This window comes from Pelodiscus sinensis, chromosome 16, assembly GCF_049634645.1.
Source record: "Pelodiscus sinensis isolate JC-2024 chromosome 16, ASM4963464v1, whole genome shotgun sequence".
NCBI classification, from domain to species: Eukaryota; Metazoa; Chordata; order Testudines; family Trionychidae; genus Pelodiscus; species Pelodiscus sinensis.
Window position 1 is genome coordinate 37,921,664 of NC_134726.1, and position 15,597 is coordinate 37,937,260.

At 53.6% G+C, this 15,597-nt stretch overlaps 1 protein-coding gene across 1 annotated transcript in view; it reads left to right on the forward strand.

Annotated features, from left to right (window-relative positions):
- NHERF2 (NHERF family PDZ scaffold protein 2) overlaps nucleotides 1-15,597 on the forward strand; it is a 106,712-nt gene that overhangs the window by 84,615 nt on the left and 6,500 nt on the right. Inside the window, exons 3-6 of the mRNA XM_006129280.4 lie at nucleotides 4,117-4,296; nucleotides 10,965-11,118; nucleotides 14,079-14,122; nucleotides 15,290-15,352. Coding sequence (XP_006129342.2) covers nucleotides 4,117-4,296; nucleotides 10,965-11,118; nucleotides 14,079-14,122; nucleotides 15,290-15,352 — 441 coding nt within the window. The remainder of the gene's footprint in view (nucleotides 1-4,116; nucleotides 4,297-10,964; nucleotides 11,119-14,078; nucleotides 14,123-15,289; nucleotides 15,353-15,597) is intronic.

Sequence of the window (15,597 nt, forward strand, 5' to 3'; positions counted from 1 at the left end):
TTTCAATGAAAAACAAACAAGAAAAAAAGTTCCCATCTGCAGTGTTCTTGTAATTGTTGAATTACACTCTTGAAGTAATTCTTGGATTGGAGCAGCTCTACTCTCTCTCCATATAAATCCACCTCTCTCTCTGAGGAATTAAAGAGAAGGGTGGTCGGTTTTGCAGACATGGTGAATCCCCCCATATTTGCGGCTTTGGATCATTTCTGAGTGGCACCACATGAGCCTGGGTCTTGCAATAAAGCCATTTTTTTCGGTGCTCACGTGGACCGAGGGAAAGTGTTGAACATACCACATGACCCTGCAGTTTTAATCGGTTGCCTACAGCAAGCTTTTACATAGTCAATGTTTACTTTCCATGGAGCTATAATAGCTCCCTGGAACCCTAGAGGATATTGCAAGACAGGCTCAGCTGTAAGGGCAACAAAATAAACAGAAGAAACCCAGTCCCGGCGTGGGATAGCGCGGCAGCCGTGGGCGAGTTGTGTTCTGAGGTCAGTCCCGACGAAATGCAGCAAAAAACAGCTGGCGGAGTGTTGGTGGCAAGTGGAAACGATTGCGGTGACCGTGAGCACCGTCTGCCGTTGGCTAGAACAGTCCTTTCCATCCCAGCCTGGCAAATTGCTCGACTGTGAGTCAGTGGCAGACTTGGGACGAGAACCCAGGTGTCCGGATGTGCTTGTCCCGTGCTTGAGTGGCTCCCCCGTCCCTACGTGCGTGTCCTGACCTGGCAGCCGGGCTGGGGTACGGCGCCCAGCATTTAGATATTTCTCCAAGCTCAGTGGGTGTCCCTCTTGGGTCTGCCCTCTTGGCTGGGAAGTACGGGTGAGGCTGGGTTGGGTGTTTTTTTTTGCTTTCGTGAGTTTCCTGCTGCCAGCCAGTCTGGCGATGCTGCAGGACCACGCTGCAAAAATGAGCAGGAGGCAGGAGACTCTTCAGGACCGTTTTAGTGAGTGTCACCGGAGTGCGGGGGACTGTCCGGGCCGTGCACCTCCTGTCTGCATTCAGTCGTGACTCTCGGGCGGCAGGTAGAACAGAAGGTTTATTAGTCCACAGGGACGCAGCGTAGAACAGACGTGTTGGCTCAGAAAGCAGAAGCAGCCAGTACCATCCATCTTGGGGAGAGGGGGGCCCGGAGCCAGGGCTCTGGCCCTCCCCTTGCCCCCCCAAGCCAGATGAAACTGACCCACTCCCAGCTCCTGGGCCTAGCCCCCCAGCCAGGCCACTCTGGCCTTTGTCCTGGTTCCCTGGCAAAAGGTATCCCCAGATCGCACCTGCTCCCCCCTTCCATGCTCAGGAGGATATGACACCGAAATTCCATCCTCGTCTAGGTATTAGTACAGTGCCCAGGGAAACTGAGGCACGCACATGGGCTTACTCTGGGACAGTAGAACTCATGTGCCACATAACAAAGGGAATAAAACCCCCACTTTGTCCCACTGAAGTTGTTATTTTTTTTGGAGGGAGGGCAATGGGGTTTGCCATTCAACCCCAAGTCTTTGCTTCTCGCTGACTACGCGCTGCCTTGGTGAATGATGTCCCCATCTGTGGCTGGTCCCAGGACCCACGCCAGGCCTCTGCTCAGCCACTGGGCTCAGGGGCAGGTCTTAGCCATCCAGCTCCAGGGATTGCAAACACGGCTCAGGACTGGCCCTCCACCTCGCTCCACATTTACTCCCCCGACTTCTCCCTCCCCCGACTTCTCTTGCTTTTTCGCATGGACTTCACAGCTCAGACTCAGCAGGCGGGTTGGCCTACGTGCACCCTTGACGGCGTGAGGTGGGATGGGGCCGGCGCTGGAATTCCACCCGGCTGGTTATAGAGGGAACCTAGTTTCATGGGGCGCTCAATGTTCCCTCTCATTTTTTTTCCCCATCCAGGTGCGGAATAAATATGTGCACCAAGGCCTGTGCAGACGTGCACCACATGTAGAAACACATGTGGGCGCTCTGCTAATCTATGGGGTGGCCTTTGAATCTCTCCTGGTTGGCCACCCAGGGGCTCAACTTCCAGGGAACCCTGGTGGTGTTCCTCAGCCTGGCACTCAGCACTGAGTCAGCACCTCCCTCGTCCTTTGCTTGTGGCAAACCATTTCCCCCTGTGTTCTTGTGGGAGACGCGGGGAGAGTCCAGGAAAACCACAACGTCTCTTGAAGGCTGGACAGAGTGGTTCAGAAAGCCCCTTTGGGCAGGAATTCAAGCCGCAGAACCCAGACCTGCCCCCCCATCTGAACATGGGTGACTTTACTCCTAAAAGGTCACGCGAACGGTATCCGGACACATGAGCTGTACGGGACACTCAAGCTACTGAGCCATAATCGTCCGCAGCCTTATGGCTGGTGTCGCAACACCTCCGCCAAACCAGACCTGAATTTCCACAACTCCTCTGGGCTCAGAAGTACAGTCTGCCTCTTAGTAGGGTTGCCAGATGGTTTCAACAAAAATCCCAGACACACTTGACGTGACATTACAATCTACAGTGCATCTTACTCAGAAAATACCGGACGTTGATATTTTCTCATTTCTATTTTCTCAATTTGTTTCCGAACTGAAAGCTCAAATTCTGGACTGTCCGGTTCAAAACCCGACACCTGGCAACCCTGCCTCTTATAGATGAAGAAATGGAGGTGTAGGGTGGGTGATTAGGGACGTAAAATCCCATTTAAAAAGTTAACTGGTTAAATGTTAAGTTTAACTAGTTAACCGGGATCCGAGGGGGTGTGGGCTGCAGCGGCCCTCCCCTCCCACCTTGTGGCCGGCCCAGCGGAGCTATTGGTTAACCACTTAATGGGGAACTGGTTAACCCTTTAGATCCCTATGGGTAAGCATCAGAGCTAAGGCTGCAGGCCAGGAATAAAGTCCAGACCCCTTGTGCATTAGCCACCAGACTCACTTCCTCTCAGGCCAGCCTCCAGAGAGGCTGTCTGGCCCTCCTGCCTGTCCGGGGGTCTGTGCGCGTTTCTGTCCGCAGACAGGTTTCCTCCGGGCCCGGCGCAAGGGCAGCGCCGTCCGCGACCGGGTTCCACTGCGCACAGGCTCTGGGAAGGGCGTGTTCAGTTTCTGAGCGTGACCCAGTCAGAAGAGACTTGCACAAATCCCAACGAAGCCGCGCCAGGGAGTTCTCCGGGTCTTCTCCCTAGGCCAGGGGGCTGGGACCTTTCTCGGGTCGGGGGCCGCTGACCCACAGAAAGATCAGTCGGGAGCTGCACAAAAGTGTGAAGCAACCCCCATCCTGCCCCCCCCCCCCACTGACGTGGCCCCTGAGAAGCAGGACGACCGGCCCCACATTCCCCTCGCACACCAGAGCCTAGGTAGGCCCTGGCTGGTAGATTTTGTGTGCGCCAGCCCTGCGGGGAGCATGGCGGGGGGGCTGAGGCACCAACATGGGCTCCCCAACACTGGGGGGGGGGCCCTGAACCTCAGTGGCTTGAGCCAGGCAAGTCGGGGGCTGCATCCGGCCCCCCGGGCCTTAGGATCCCCACCCCTGCCCTAGACCATCTCAGAAATGGATGGATCAGGTTAGGCCCCCCCATCAGGGCCCTTTCCAGGCTCACAGCCCTTCATCCGCATGTTGAGACACCGTCGGGCACCCCCCGTGCGGAGGGAAGGGATCCTCTGAGACAGGGTGGGACCTGCCGTTGGGTTCCTCAGGATCCTCCTCAGCGAAAGGGGAGAGAGATTTATTAGAGCCATCGCAGCAGCTGCTGAGGTCCGCAGGTTCCAGGCCACGACCATGCCTGCGATCAGCAGCCAAGGTTAATGCTTTGTCTCCTAAATACTGCGCTCGTCAGACGGGCTCTGGTTTCTCCGTTTCTTTTCCGCCTGGGCTGGCGGGGTGGTTGGAGGTGGGAGTCCGAACGTATTTTATTAGAGCAGTTTGCGATGCAGGAAATGCATTTGCCTGGTATCAGAACGGAGCCGGACCGTCGGTGTTTTCGAATGGACTCCGTGTGAGGACGTGCGTGTGGTGGCCTGTTCCTGTGTCGCTGGGAGAGGCGGATCGGCAGCTCTAACACACCCGTTTCCTTGTTGCACCTGCTTTTTTCCCCTCTCCTCCTGCCCTCCCGGCCCAAAGCGGCAAATATAACACAGCGGCTTTTCTCTTTTTTCTCACCAGGATTTAAACGGACAAAGCAAGGAGCTGCGCCCACGTCTTTGTCACCTTAAGAAAGGGCCCAATGGTTACGGGTTCAACCTCCACAGCGAGAAGTCCCGGCCCGGGCAGTTCATCCGTTCGGTAGATCCAGATTCGCCAGCCTCCAAGGCGGGCCTGCGACCCCAGGACAAGCTTGTGGAGGTACTGGCCGAAGGGTTACCCCGTGTGCAGGGTGGGACTCTCCAGGGGTAGGGTAGTGGGGTGGGTTCTGGATAGGGCTGCCGGGTATCCGGTATTCACCCGGACAGTCCGGTATTTTCACCTCTTACGCGGTAAAAAAATTCAGAGAATTCCGGACACCTGAGCTGGCCGGTATTTTCTGAATTTTTCCCCGGCCAGGAAGCGAAAATGCCGGGCACCTGGCAACCCTACAAACACTCAGCGCCCGGCCTCTCCCTCCCACCCCCCGAGTCCCGCCCTGGTCCCCAGTCCCCCAACCCCCATGCTTACCTCTTTCCCCAATGCTGCGGGCACAAAATGGCTGCTGGCCAAAAGACCTTCCCCATGGTTTTAGTGCTCAACCGCTCCCCTGTTCCTATCCCTGCACTCACTCTTAAAGGGGACATGCTTTTTCCCCCCCTTCAACAGTGGGGTTTTTTTGGGGGGGGCGACATTTGGTATTTTTGCTTCAACCATCTGGCAACCCTAGTTCTGGAGTGGCATAGAGGAGAGAGCATGTCCTGCCCCCCGCCCCCATCCTTCAGAGAGTGCCTGTGTTGGCTATCTGCTTGCTCCCAGGGTGGGTGGGGGTTGGACTTGAGCGTCTCAGGGACTATCGTGGAAGAGGAGGAGTGGGGGGGAGTCCCTGTTCTCTCCCCAAGACGTTGGTCATCACAACCCAAGCGCTTGTCAGGCCCAGTCCCTCTCAAGGTATTTGGGTGCCGAACTCCCATTGTTCTCGGCGCGTACAGCCCCTTGTGGTAACGCTGGGTTGGGAGCAGGCCAGGTTCTCGGCTCCTGCTTTAGAAATATTTCCTGCTGCCCTTTGCCAAAGAGGCAGGTCGGCGGGAAAGGAACTAACCAGCTTCCCGTGTTTTATGAGGCGTAACCCCCCCGTGACACGGTGCCCTTGCTCCGGCCTCCCACGCAGGGAGCTCAGAGTCACGAGAGAATCCTCCGAGGCAGAACAGGGGGTCCCCTTCTGGGCAGACAGAGGCGAGTGGCTTGCCCAGCGTGTGCCAGGCCCTCGGAGACCCAGTCCAGTGGCTTTCCCATCAGGCTGCCATGCTGCTCTGTGTTATGGAAACCCGGCAAACTTTCCCAGGGCAGAGCAAGTGAAGGAGGCGCTTGGGGTGAACAAATTCCTCCTTGCAAGGACGCAGCAGCAGCTGGCTGGCCCGCCCAGGTGCCCCTGCAGAGGGGTTTGACGCTGGGCTCTTTCAGCCAGTGCGGGTGCCTGATTCGGATCAGATGTGCCCCACAGGATTCAGCTCTGCGGTGGATTCAGTGCAGCCAAACTTAATGACGGGTCTGAGGACGATGCTGGTTAGCTAGAACCCTCCGCCGGCCTGGGGTGAGCGATGGGACAGGTGAACTGGCCTTCAGAGTGGCTAGCCAGCAGGGCCCTAGCAACTGTCTTTCAGGCTCGGGGGCAAAGATGGGTCCTGCACCTTGCTCTGATGGTTAACAAACGCAGACCATTGCTTACAAACAGCGGAAGGGAGTTCCAGAGGCCAGCCGGGTGAAGGGGTCAGAATGTGCATCCCATTAGAGCAAAGCATTGTACTCGGTTGTAACCCGTGAAGAATACCACTGACGTTAACGGGGACCATTTGTGCACTCCATTCGGCACGTGCCCATTGGCCTTGCTGAATCGGGGCCTGCCTGCAGCCTCAATGTATTAATTGGTGCTGGGTGGGCCTCCGATTATCTGGCATTTGGGAGAGAGGCAGTGGGGCCGTGAAGACGCGCATGACAAAAGCGAACCCTGCCGGCCCCTTTGTCCCGACACCCGCTCTTCGTCAAGGCCTGGCCACACGCTCTCCTGGCGCCCGAATGTTTAATGCAGATCGCTGCCCGTGTGCCTGGGAGGGGGCACTTTATGGCTGAGCGTTATGTCACCGTGAGGCATTTTATTATTTATTTATCCGCCCCCGACACGCACGAAGAGGCAGGAGGCGACCCGGAGCCTTCAGCAACCTGATCCGCCCGCCGGCGCTTTGGGCTCAAATAAATATTTGATGCAACACAGCTTCCCTGTGCTGAGGAGTTTCACGGGTGAGCCAGGGACTGTGGGCGAAGAGCTGATCCCAGCCTGGAAAAGCAGGGCCTGCAGGGAGCTGAGCTTCAGACGACACCTCCACCTCAGCCGGCCTGCTCCAGGGGGGTTTATTTGCTGGTCCAGATGTTTGTGTAATGGGGGAGGGGGAGTGCCAGGCAGTACCTGGTGTGAACTGAAAAGTCTTGTCAGAGCCTCACCCGGGTAGCCAGGGTTAAAACCATAGAATCCCAGGGCCGGCAGAGACCTCAGGAGACCATCGAGTCCGGCCCCCTGCCCAAGGCAGGACCGACCCCAACTCAATCATCTCAGCCGGGGCTTTGTCAAGCCGGGACTTAAAAACCTCTAAGGATGGAGACTCCACCCCCTCCCTCGGGAACCCAGCCCAGCGCTTCCCCACCCGCCTAGGGAAATCGTTTTTCCTCATCTCCAACCTAGACCTCCCCCCCTGCGACTTGAGCCCATTGCTCCTGGTTCTGCCCCCACTGAGAACAGCCTCTCTCCAGCCTCCATGGAACCTCCTTCAGGGAGTTGCAGGCTGCTATCAAATCTCCCCTCACTCCTCTCTTCTGCAGACTAAACAAACCCAAATCCCTCAGCCTCTCCTCATAGGTCACGTGCTCCAGCCCCTGAGTCATTTTGGTCGCCCTCCGCTGGACCCTCTCCAATGCGTCCACATCCTTTTTGTAGTGGGGGTCCCAGAACGGGACACAATACTCCAGATGTGGCCTCACCAGAGCCGAATAAAGGGGAACAATCACTTCTCTAGATCGGCTGGCAATGCTCCTCCTAATGCACCCGAATATTCCATTCACCTTCTAGGCTACAAGGGCCCCCTGCTGACTCATCTCCAGCTTCTCACCCACTGGAACCCCCAGGGCCTTTTCTGCCGAACCTCTACTTAGCCGGTCTGCCCCCAGCCTGTACCAACGTTTGGGATTCTTCCCTCCCAAGGGCAGGACCCTGCACTTGTCCTTATTGAACCTCAGCAGATTTTTATTGGCCCACTCCTCCCATTTGTCACTCTGGACCCTCTCCCTGCCCTGCAGCGTATCTACCTCTCCCCTTAGCTTAGTGGCATCCGCACACTTGCTGAGGGTGCAACCCATCCCCTCATCCACGAGCTCCCTGGCCACCATGGAGGATCCAAGGGGCCTTGTCTTAGCCACCCTGGGACCCACAGGCCTGCCTGAGACCTGAATTCTTCCGCAGCAAGAGGTGGGGGGAGGGCAGAAGGGAGCCAGTATTACCAGTCTGTGGGGAGAAGGCGCAAAGTCGAGGTGTGCATGTGCCTTGGAAGTGTGGCTGTAGGTCGCAGCTGGGCCTGGCCCTGGTACCCCAGCGGGACAGGGTGGTACAGACGGGCTTTTGAGCCAAACCCTCTCACATTTTGGGGGGGAACGGGAGCTAGATTTGTGGAACTTGCTATTCCCTGTGGTTTTCTAGGCCTTTCTTTTCCCCCTGCCCATAGGTGGGGTCTCCAGTCAGGCTCCCCTCACAATGTGATGCAAAGTAACAATGCACCAAGGCTTTGGGTGCCTATTAGGGATGTAATCCTGTAACCGTTTCCACATTAACCAATGAGCATGAGCTTATTGGTTACGGTAATGGTTACATCCTGGCTCCCAGCGGACTGGCTGCCACCTTGTGCTGCTGGCTCTGTATGAGAGCCCGCGGTGCAGGGCAGCAGCCGGCTCCCCGGGAGCAGGACGGCCTGGGAGCCGGTACACACTTGGAGCTGGCAAAAGCCGGCTCCCGGCATGCACCAGCTCCCTGGGAGTAGGACGGCCTGGGAGCCGGTACACACTTGGAGCTGGCAAAAGCCGGCTCCCGGCATGCACCAGCTCCCTGGGAGCGGGGCAGCAGGCTGGAACCGGTGTGAACCAGGAGCGGGATTAAAAGCTGGCTTCCAGCATGCACTGGCTCCCAGGGAGCCGGCTGCCGCCCCGTGCTTCAGGCTCTGCAGTATAAGCCAACTCCCTGGGAGTCAGTTCCTGGTGCACTGGCTGCCGGCTCCACTCCTGGGGAGCTGGCTACACTGAGGGCTTTGCAGTATAAGCTTTATAGTGCAGAGCCTGCAGTGTGTAACCAGGTAATTGCTACGATTTTTTTTTAATGGTTACACGGTTACCTAATGAACCGTTTTTTTAACGTCCCTAGTGTGTCTGTGACTGGAAGCTTTTTAAATCTCAACCAATAAAACTGGGCCTTTGGGGGAAGACAAGTTTTATCCAACCATATCATGACCTGTCTTGGCTGATACCCTGGTTCTTGTGGTCGCCAATACCTGAATGTTTAGTGTCAGTGAAACCTCCCCCCCTACCAAGGCATTTCCCGTTCCAGGAGTGACTCTGGAGTTAGATCTGCCTCGCTCAAGTCTCCGTGGGTCCATTCAAGGCTCTGCTACTGACTTGGTATATAATGCTGGGCAAGTCACTTAGCAACTCTTTGCCTCAGTTTCCCTTAGGTGGGGTGGAAGAGAAAATACGTTACTGTTTGTAGAGGGCTTTGAAAGCCTTGTATGAAAAGTTCTGCTGGAGAGTTAACTGCAGTGCTGTGATAGTGTGGGGCTGGGAAAGTGATTCAGGGGGTCTGGGAGGAATCAGCTGATGTTGTGAAACGACATACGAGTTATCATGTCATACACAAAGATATAATGGATTATAAAATTATCTAGGCCTTTTAATAGAAGCACAGTTACAGTCACTAGCGACCTCTTGGCAGTCAACAATGTCGCCGAGGACTTACGCTCATTCAAAACTCACTGTGGTGCAGCAGCTAGATGTTTGTAGAGCGCTGGATAATTTCGTTGCCAATTGTCTTCGTTGTGCACATTTCCCGTGGCACGATCGACTCTCTCTAGCGTGTTACAGTTAAGACTAAATCAACACATCTGGTTTAAAGTCCCCTGTGCCTTCTTTTTGAGATGCAGAGTGCGAACTGGCTGAGAAGTTGGGGGTTTGTTTGTGTAACGGAAAGAAAAGCCTGCAATTAAAAAATTAGCCCTCACCAGGGTTCACTGAGCGGAAGCAGTGGAGGTAGCTATCCCAATAAGCAATGAGGAGCTTGCAGCCTTAGGATCTTTTCACTCGGGGGACAGAGCCTGTTCACTCGACACCAGGAATAATGCTTCGCAATTACGATTGTTCTTCCTTTGTTGCCTGGAAAAATGAGAAGAATAAGATCTCAGTTCTTTACAGGCCCCAATTAGCACCCAACAAAGGACAACTGTTAATCGGCGCATCAAGTATTAGGAGAGAGAGGCACCGCTCCGTTTAGCCGGGGCCGACACAGGAGCAAATAGGCAATCCTTTTCTCCTGCGTGAGGTCCTTGTCCTGTTTTTAGAGGTGGCCACATGACCGGAGACCTGACTGCAGATTTCCCAGCTGTGGAGGAGGGATGTAAAATTCCATTTTGTCGGTTAACTGGTTATCTACTTATTTGGGGGTGGGGGGAGGGGTAGGCCTGGAGCGGCCTCCCACCCGACGTGGGTGGCGGGCTGCTCCATTCTGTGCCACCGGTTGACCATAATGGGTAAGCATCCCTCGGTGAGGGCGATGCTTACCGACTAACCGTTCACATCCCTACCGTGGAGACCTGGGCATGTGGACAAAAAGGACCAACCAGTGGCTTGGGCTGGGAAGAGGAAGATAATAGCGGGATCCGATAGACTGAACTTTGGGTCGAACTTTCAAAAGCGATTTAGAACCACAGGTCCTAGTGACGTCCTCTAACTGTCTCAATGCTTAGAAAACCCCTATTGCTAGTTAGCTGAGCATCCAGGAGATTTTTATACACAGAAAGAACAATACTCCTTAGGTGTGGTCTCCTAAGGAAAAGCCCTTTAGAAGTGCCGTAGGCAAGCCGTGGGAGAGTACACAGGAGGGAACCGCAGTGGCCAATGGGGGTACAATAGCTCAAAGGACGTTGTCCATCCTGACGCCAGTGGGTTTAGACGTAGAAGAATTTTAAACGCCCCTGGAAAGCTGCCTGGCTGGGAGGAGATGTGAGATGTCTGGTAGAACAGGCCCATTCAGGATGTGGGTAGAAGGCAGAAGTGACCTGGGAGCTGACGTTAGCTCATGGAAGATGCTTTTGCAGGGACCTTTCTATAACCATCTGAATGCAAGTTCACCAAGCTACTCTCTGGGTACAGTCCTAACCCGCCCGTGCTCAAGGCAACACCTAGGGCGAACTTGGTAGGAAATGGGGGGGCTAGCAATAGAAGAGCTGTTATCTCTTATGTCCCCTATCTTCAGGCCCACAAGGAGGGAGTGTCCCCTCGTGCTAGGGGAGCTGATTGTGGGTGCTTGGGGGCCAGGAATTGGAGAAGCAGTATAACTCCTGGGGGGAGAATACAGGCGTGGAGTCCTTCCAGCTGGTGAGGTGAGGTTCCAGATGCGGTTGTGTGCCCCACCCAGCGTTTTACAAACAGAGGCTCGCATTTGGCACAGAGGCTGGTCCGTAAGCTAAAAGCTGCCGAGGGAGTACGGCGCTCGAGTGTCTGTCGCTTTAAGGGTGCTGGTTTTTGCACTGGTGTGCGGTGTGATCTGCCCAGAAGCACTCAGCTGCTCCGTTGTGCCCTTGCAGGTGAATGGGATCAACGTGGAAGGCATGAAGCACTCCGAGGTGGTGTCCAACATCAAGTCGAAGGAGAACGAAGCCAAGCTCCTAGTGGTAGATCCCGAAACAGACGAATACTTCAAGAAACTGGGGGTAATCCCCATGGAGGAGCACATCAAAGGTAAGACCCTTCTTACCCCCGCCTCCTCCCCAGGTGACTGTACCCTGCTCCCCACAGCTGTTCTGAGCTTTGGGTCAAACTTTCAAAAACGATTTAGAACCACAGGACCTAGTGACGTCACCTAATGCTTAGAAAGCCCCTATTGCTAGTTAGCTGAACGTCCATGAGATTTTTATACACAGAAAGAACAATACTTTCCAGGTGATCCAAATATTTCTAAACAATTGAGAGTTAACCCGTGGGACTCCTTGCCCCAAGATCTTGTTGAGACAAACTTAGGTAGGATTCAGAAGAGGAGGAGGCACTGATATGAATAATGAGCATAACTAGCTAGGGTAAATGTTTGAGAGAGATCAGTCCTCCTGCTCCAGGACATAAGATGAACACTAGCTGCCTGAGGCTAGGAAGAAACCTCCATTACTAGATTATTACACAGTGGTCTTGGCATTTCTTTCACTTTCCTCTGAAGCATCTGACGCTATCACAGTGAGTAAACTATGGGTCTGATCCAACCATGAGAGTTCCTAAGACCCAAAGGCAACGTGTCCCATATCTGAGAGAGACATAAGAATGGCCAGACGAGGTCAGACTAATGGTCCATCTAGCCCAGTGTTCTGTCTGCCGACAGTGGCCAATGCCAGGTGCCCCAGAGGGACCAAACAACAGGGAATCATCAAGTGATCCCTCTTCTGTCATCCATTCCCAGCCTCTCACAAACAGAGGCTAAGGACACTATTCCTGCTTATCCTCCATGAATTTATTTAGATTTTTTGAACCCTGTTAAAGTCCTGGCCTTCACAACATCCTCTGGCGAGGAGTTCCACAGGTTGACTGGTGCACTGCATGAAGAAAAGCTTCCTTTGGTTTGTTTTAAACCTGCTACCTATTCATTTCATTTGGTGACCCCTAGTTCTTATATTATGGGAGGGTCAGAGAAGTCTGGAAAGGGACAAGAGTCAGAGTGGTACCTGCAGGTTACTCCACTGTTGTCCTAAGGTGCATTTTCTTTTATTTACAATGTCTGGATTTGGACACCAGAGGAAAAAGGCGTAAAGATCCTTCCCCTTCTCATAGCCTTCAGAAAGCATGTGGCCAAACACACAAGCGAAGGAAGACATGTCACATGACGGCACCAGATCTGATAATCGATGCCATAAATATTTATCCTTGCTGTGGAGAACTGGCAGAGAACGCTGCCTCGCTAGTCTTTGCTCTGTGGCGCTGCAGTCTCCTGTGCTGGGAGAAATCTCTGCATTCCACCCAGCACATATTTCCCTCCTTGCTGGCTGGCTGAATGGGGAGCTCTGTTTTTCAACACAGCTGTTTCTTATCTAAACTGAGCTCTGGCACGGGCTTTCCCTGGGCTCTTTCAAGTATTCAGTGGCGAGAGCTGTCCAAAAATCAGGTCGAACAATTCTTCGAGCCAGCTGGGGGCGGGACGGCGGTGTCAGATGCTCCGCATTCAAAACTTGGAACAAGCCGGAGATGATGCGGACGAGCCCCTGCTCTTGGCACGGGTGAGAATGGAACTCTTGTCCTCCGCGCGAGATGGAGCGAGTGTTACTGAGCTACGCAGCATGTTCACTGGCCTCGTTGAGCGCCGTGTCCTGCCATCGAGGCTCCGACTGCAGCTCGAGAGGGTCGTTTATCCCCTCTGCCTTTGCAGAGTTCATGTTCACTGGGGACCAGGCCCGTGTGGTCGCTAATAGAAGCACAGATGAAAACACTCAACAAAGCCACCGCCCGAGATCTTAAATTAGGATTTTTGTTCAAAATCGCCCTGGCTTTCGCTGACTGCTCAGACTTGGCAGGACCACAGGGCCTCCAGCAAGAGCCCCCAAAGCCTGGTCCACCCTGTCATAGATGCCCCAAAGAGGTTTCTCTCCTCTCCCACATTGTGACATTTCCAAGGTGACAATTACAGCAAAGACTATCGCTTGGGTAGGCATAAGAACGGCCGTACTGGGTCAGACCAAAGGTCCATCCAGCCCAGTATCCTGTCTGCCAACAGTGGCCAGCACCAGGTGCCACAGAGGGGGTGGACCGAAGACAACGATCAAGCAATTTGTCTCCTGCCATCCATCTCCAGCCTCTGACAAACAGAGGACACCATTCCTACCCCCTGGCTAATCGCCTTTTATGGACCTAACCTCCATGAATGTATCTAGCTTCTCTTTAAACTCTGTTCTAGTTCTAGCCTTCACAGCCTCCTCTGGCAAGGAGTTCCACAGGTTGACTATGTGCTGTGTGAAGAAGAACTTTCGCTTATCAGTTTTAAACCTGCTCCCCATTAATTTCATTTGGTGTCCTTTAGCCCTTATATTATGGGAACTAATGAAGAACTTTTCTTTATTCACCTTCTCCACACCACTCATGATTTTATAGACCTCTATCATATCCCCCCTCAGTCTCCTCTTTTCCAAACTGAAAAGTCGCAGTCGCTTTAACCTCTCCTCATATGGGACCCGTTCCAAACCCCTGATCACTTTAGTTGCCCTTTTCTGAACCCTTTCCAAGGCCAAAATATCTTTTTTGAGGTGAGGAGACCATATCTGTACATAGTACTCAAGGATTCGGAGCCAAGCAAGGTGGGGCTTTTTGCAGAAATGGCTAGATGTTGCATTTGACGCTATTTCACCCCCAAATAACCCACCAAGTGACTTTTTTGTTGATGGGGAATGAAAGCAAAGGACACAAGGGGGAATGAAAACCGAGCTGGGTTGCAGGAGAGAAACCCAAGGGAACGGGTATGTTTTTTTTGGGGCTCATCATCCACTCGGGCTGGAAGTCTGGTTGTGATTGCAGGAGAAGATAGAGGGAGGGCTTCGGTCCATTAGCCCTAGAAATGGTAAAGGCATGTAAGAGTCCCTGGAGTGGGGGTGCTGGAGGAGGATCTGTCTGACATGGGCTAGTCTCTTGTTAACCGTATTTACCGGGGCTTCACTTTGCTTGGTCTACAGGTGGGGTGCCTCAGCCTATTACCAACGGGTCTGCACAAACCCAGGTGAGTGTATCATTGGCATCCTGTTCTTATGAAGCAACGAGCCTTGTCTTGATGGAAGAAGCGGAGCAGGGCGCCCAGCTATTTTGAGAGGCCATGTCAGCATCTCAGTTCACCTCGTTTTGGGGCGACACCGTGTCCTCAAAGCAGGGGAGTTGGCGTCACCGCTTCTGGGTTCTCCTCCCAGCTTTGCCTCTGACTCACCTTGTGATCTGCAGCAGGAGGACTCTGTGCCTCAGTTTACCCAGAGGGGATGGCCACTCCCTCGGTGTGTGTTCTGAGTAGGGACGTAAAAACCTGTTTAAAAAGCGAAGCAGGATCCCAGGGCTGGGGGTGTTCTGGCCAGACCGCTGGTTAACTGGTTACCCCGCATGGTGATTGCTTACTGGGTAACCGTTTAATCCTTTACAACCCTAGTTCTGAGGCTTATTTAGTTTACATTAATTAACATATTGAATTTGATTGCTTTCCTCTGTGGCTTTTAATTCAAGGCTGGCTTCAAAACAAGGTTGGCTTCTCTGCTACAGGTTGGGCCTCTCTGGTCCAGGGTGAGAGGTTTTGCAGACCGAGGAGATCCTGGCCCTCCTGCTCCCCCTTCCCCCCAGCCCCACTGCCCTGCCAGTCCCCCTCATTCCCTGCTAAGTCCTGAAGCCCAGTTCCCTGTGCACCAGGCTCCTGGCTCCACCGGGTTGTCCTTAGCAGCCCAGCCGCAGGGAACCCAGCCACCAGCTTTCCACTGGGACTCTTTGGTCCTGGAACATCCGTGATGTTTCTGGACCAGGGAGTGCCGGTTAACAGAGGTTCGACCTGTATTTAATTACCTGCATGGAGCAGGAGTTGCTAAATGAGAGTGGTGGCGACAGGCCAGGCTCTGTTCTGGGGTAAGTGGGAAGCTCTCCTGCTTGTAGCCAGACCCTGCCCCCACCAGGTCTGTGAAATTTGCTGTTAAACACTAGTCTGATTTTTGTCACTTGAATTTACACTCCCCCGCTCCCCCCTTCAGTCTCTTTGTTTTGCAGCCAGCCATGTGTTTACATTATTCGCCACAGGGCAGAATTGGCTCTTATCTTATCTGACGAGGCTGTAAACGCCACAGGGTATTTTTAATCTCACTTTATGCAGCATGCACGACCCATAAAATGTACTTGTTAACATTTCCATTTCCAATAGCTGAACGGAGGATCCATGTCTTCATCCCATAGTGATCTCCAAAGTCCTGAGAAGGAATCAGAGGTAAAAATACATTTTTCACCTTTTTCTCATAGCCTCCTTTTCATAATCGCCTTTCAAACAGATTTGGGTCTAATTATATTCTACTTCTCTACATTCACCTGGCACTTAGAAAACAAGCTTCTCCTCATGTCCTGCCCCAAGTTAGCATGTAGTGGTGTTGTGAGCTGTTAAACACCTTCTAGGTTCCCACCCAGAGGTGGCTGCATGTCTGTGACGGGTGAGCAATCTCTGTGGAGTTTCTGAAG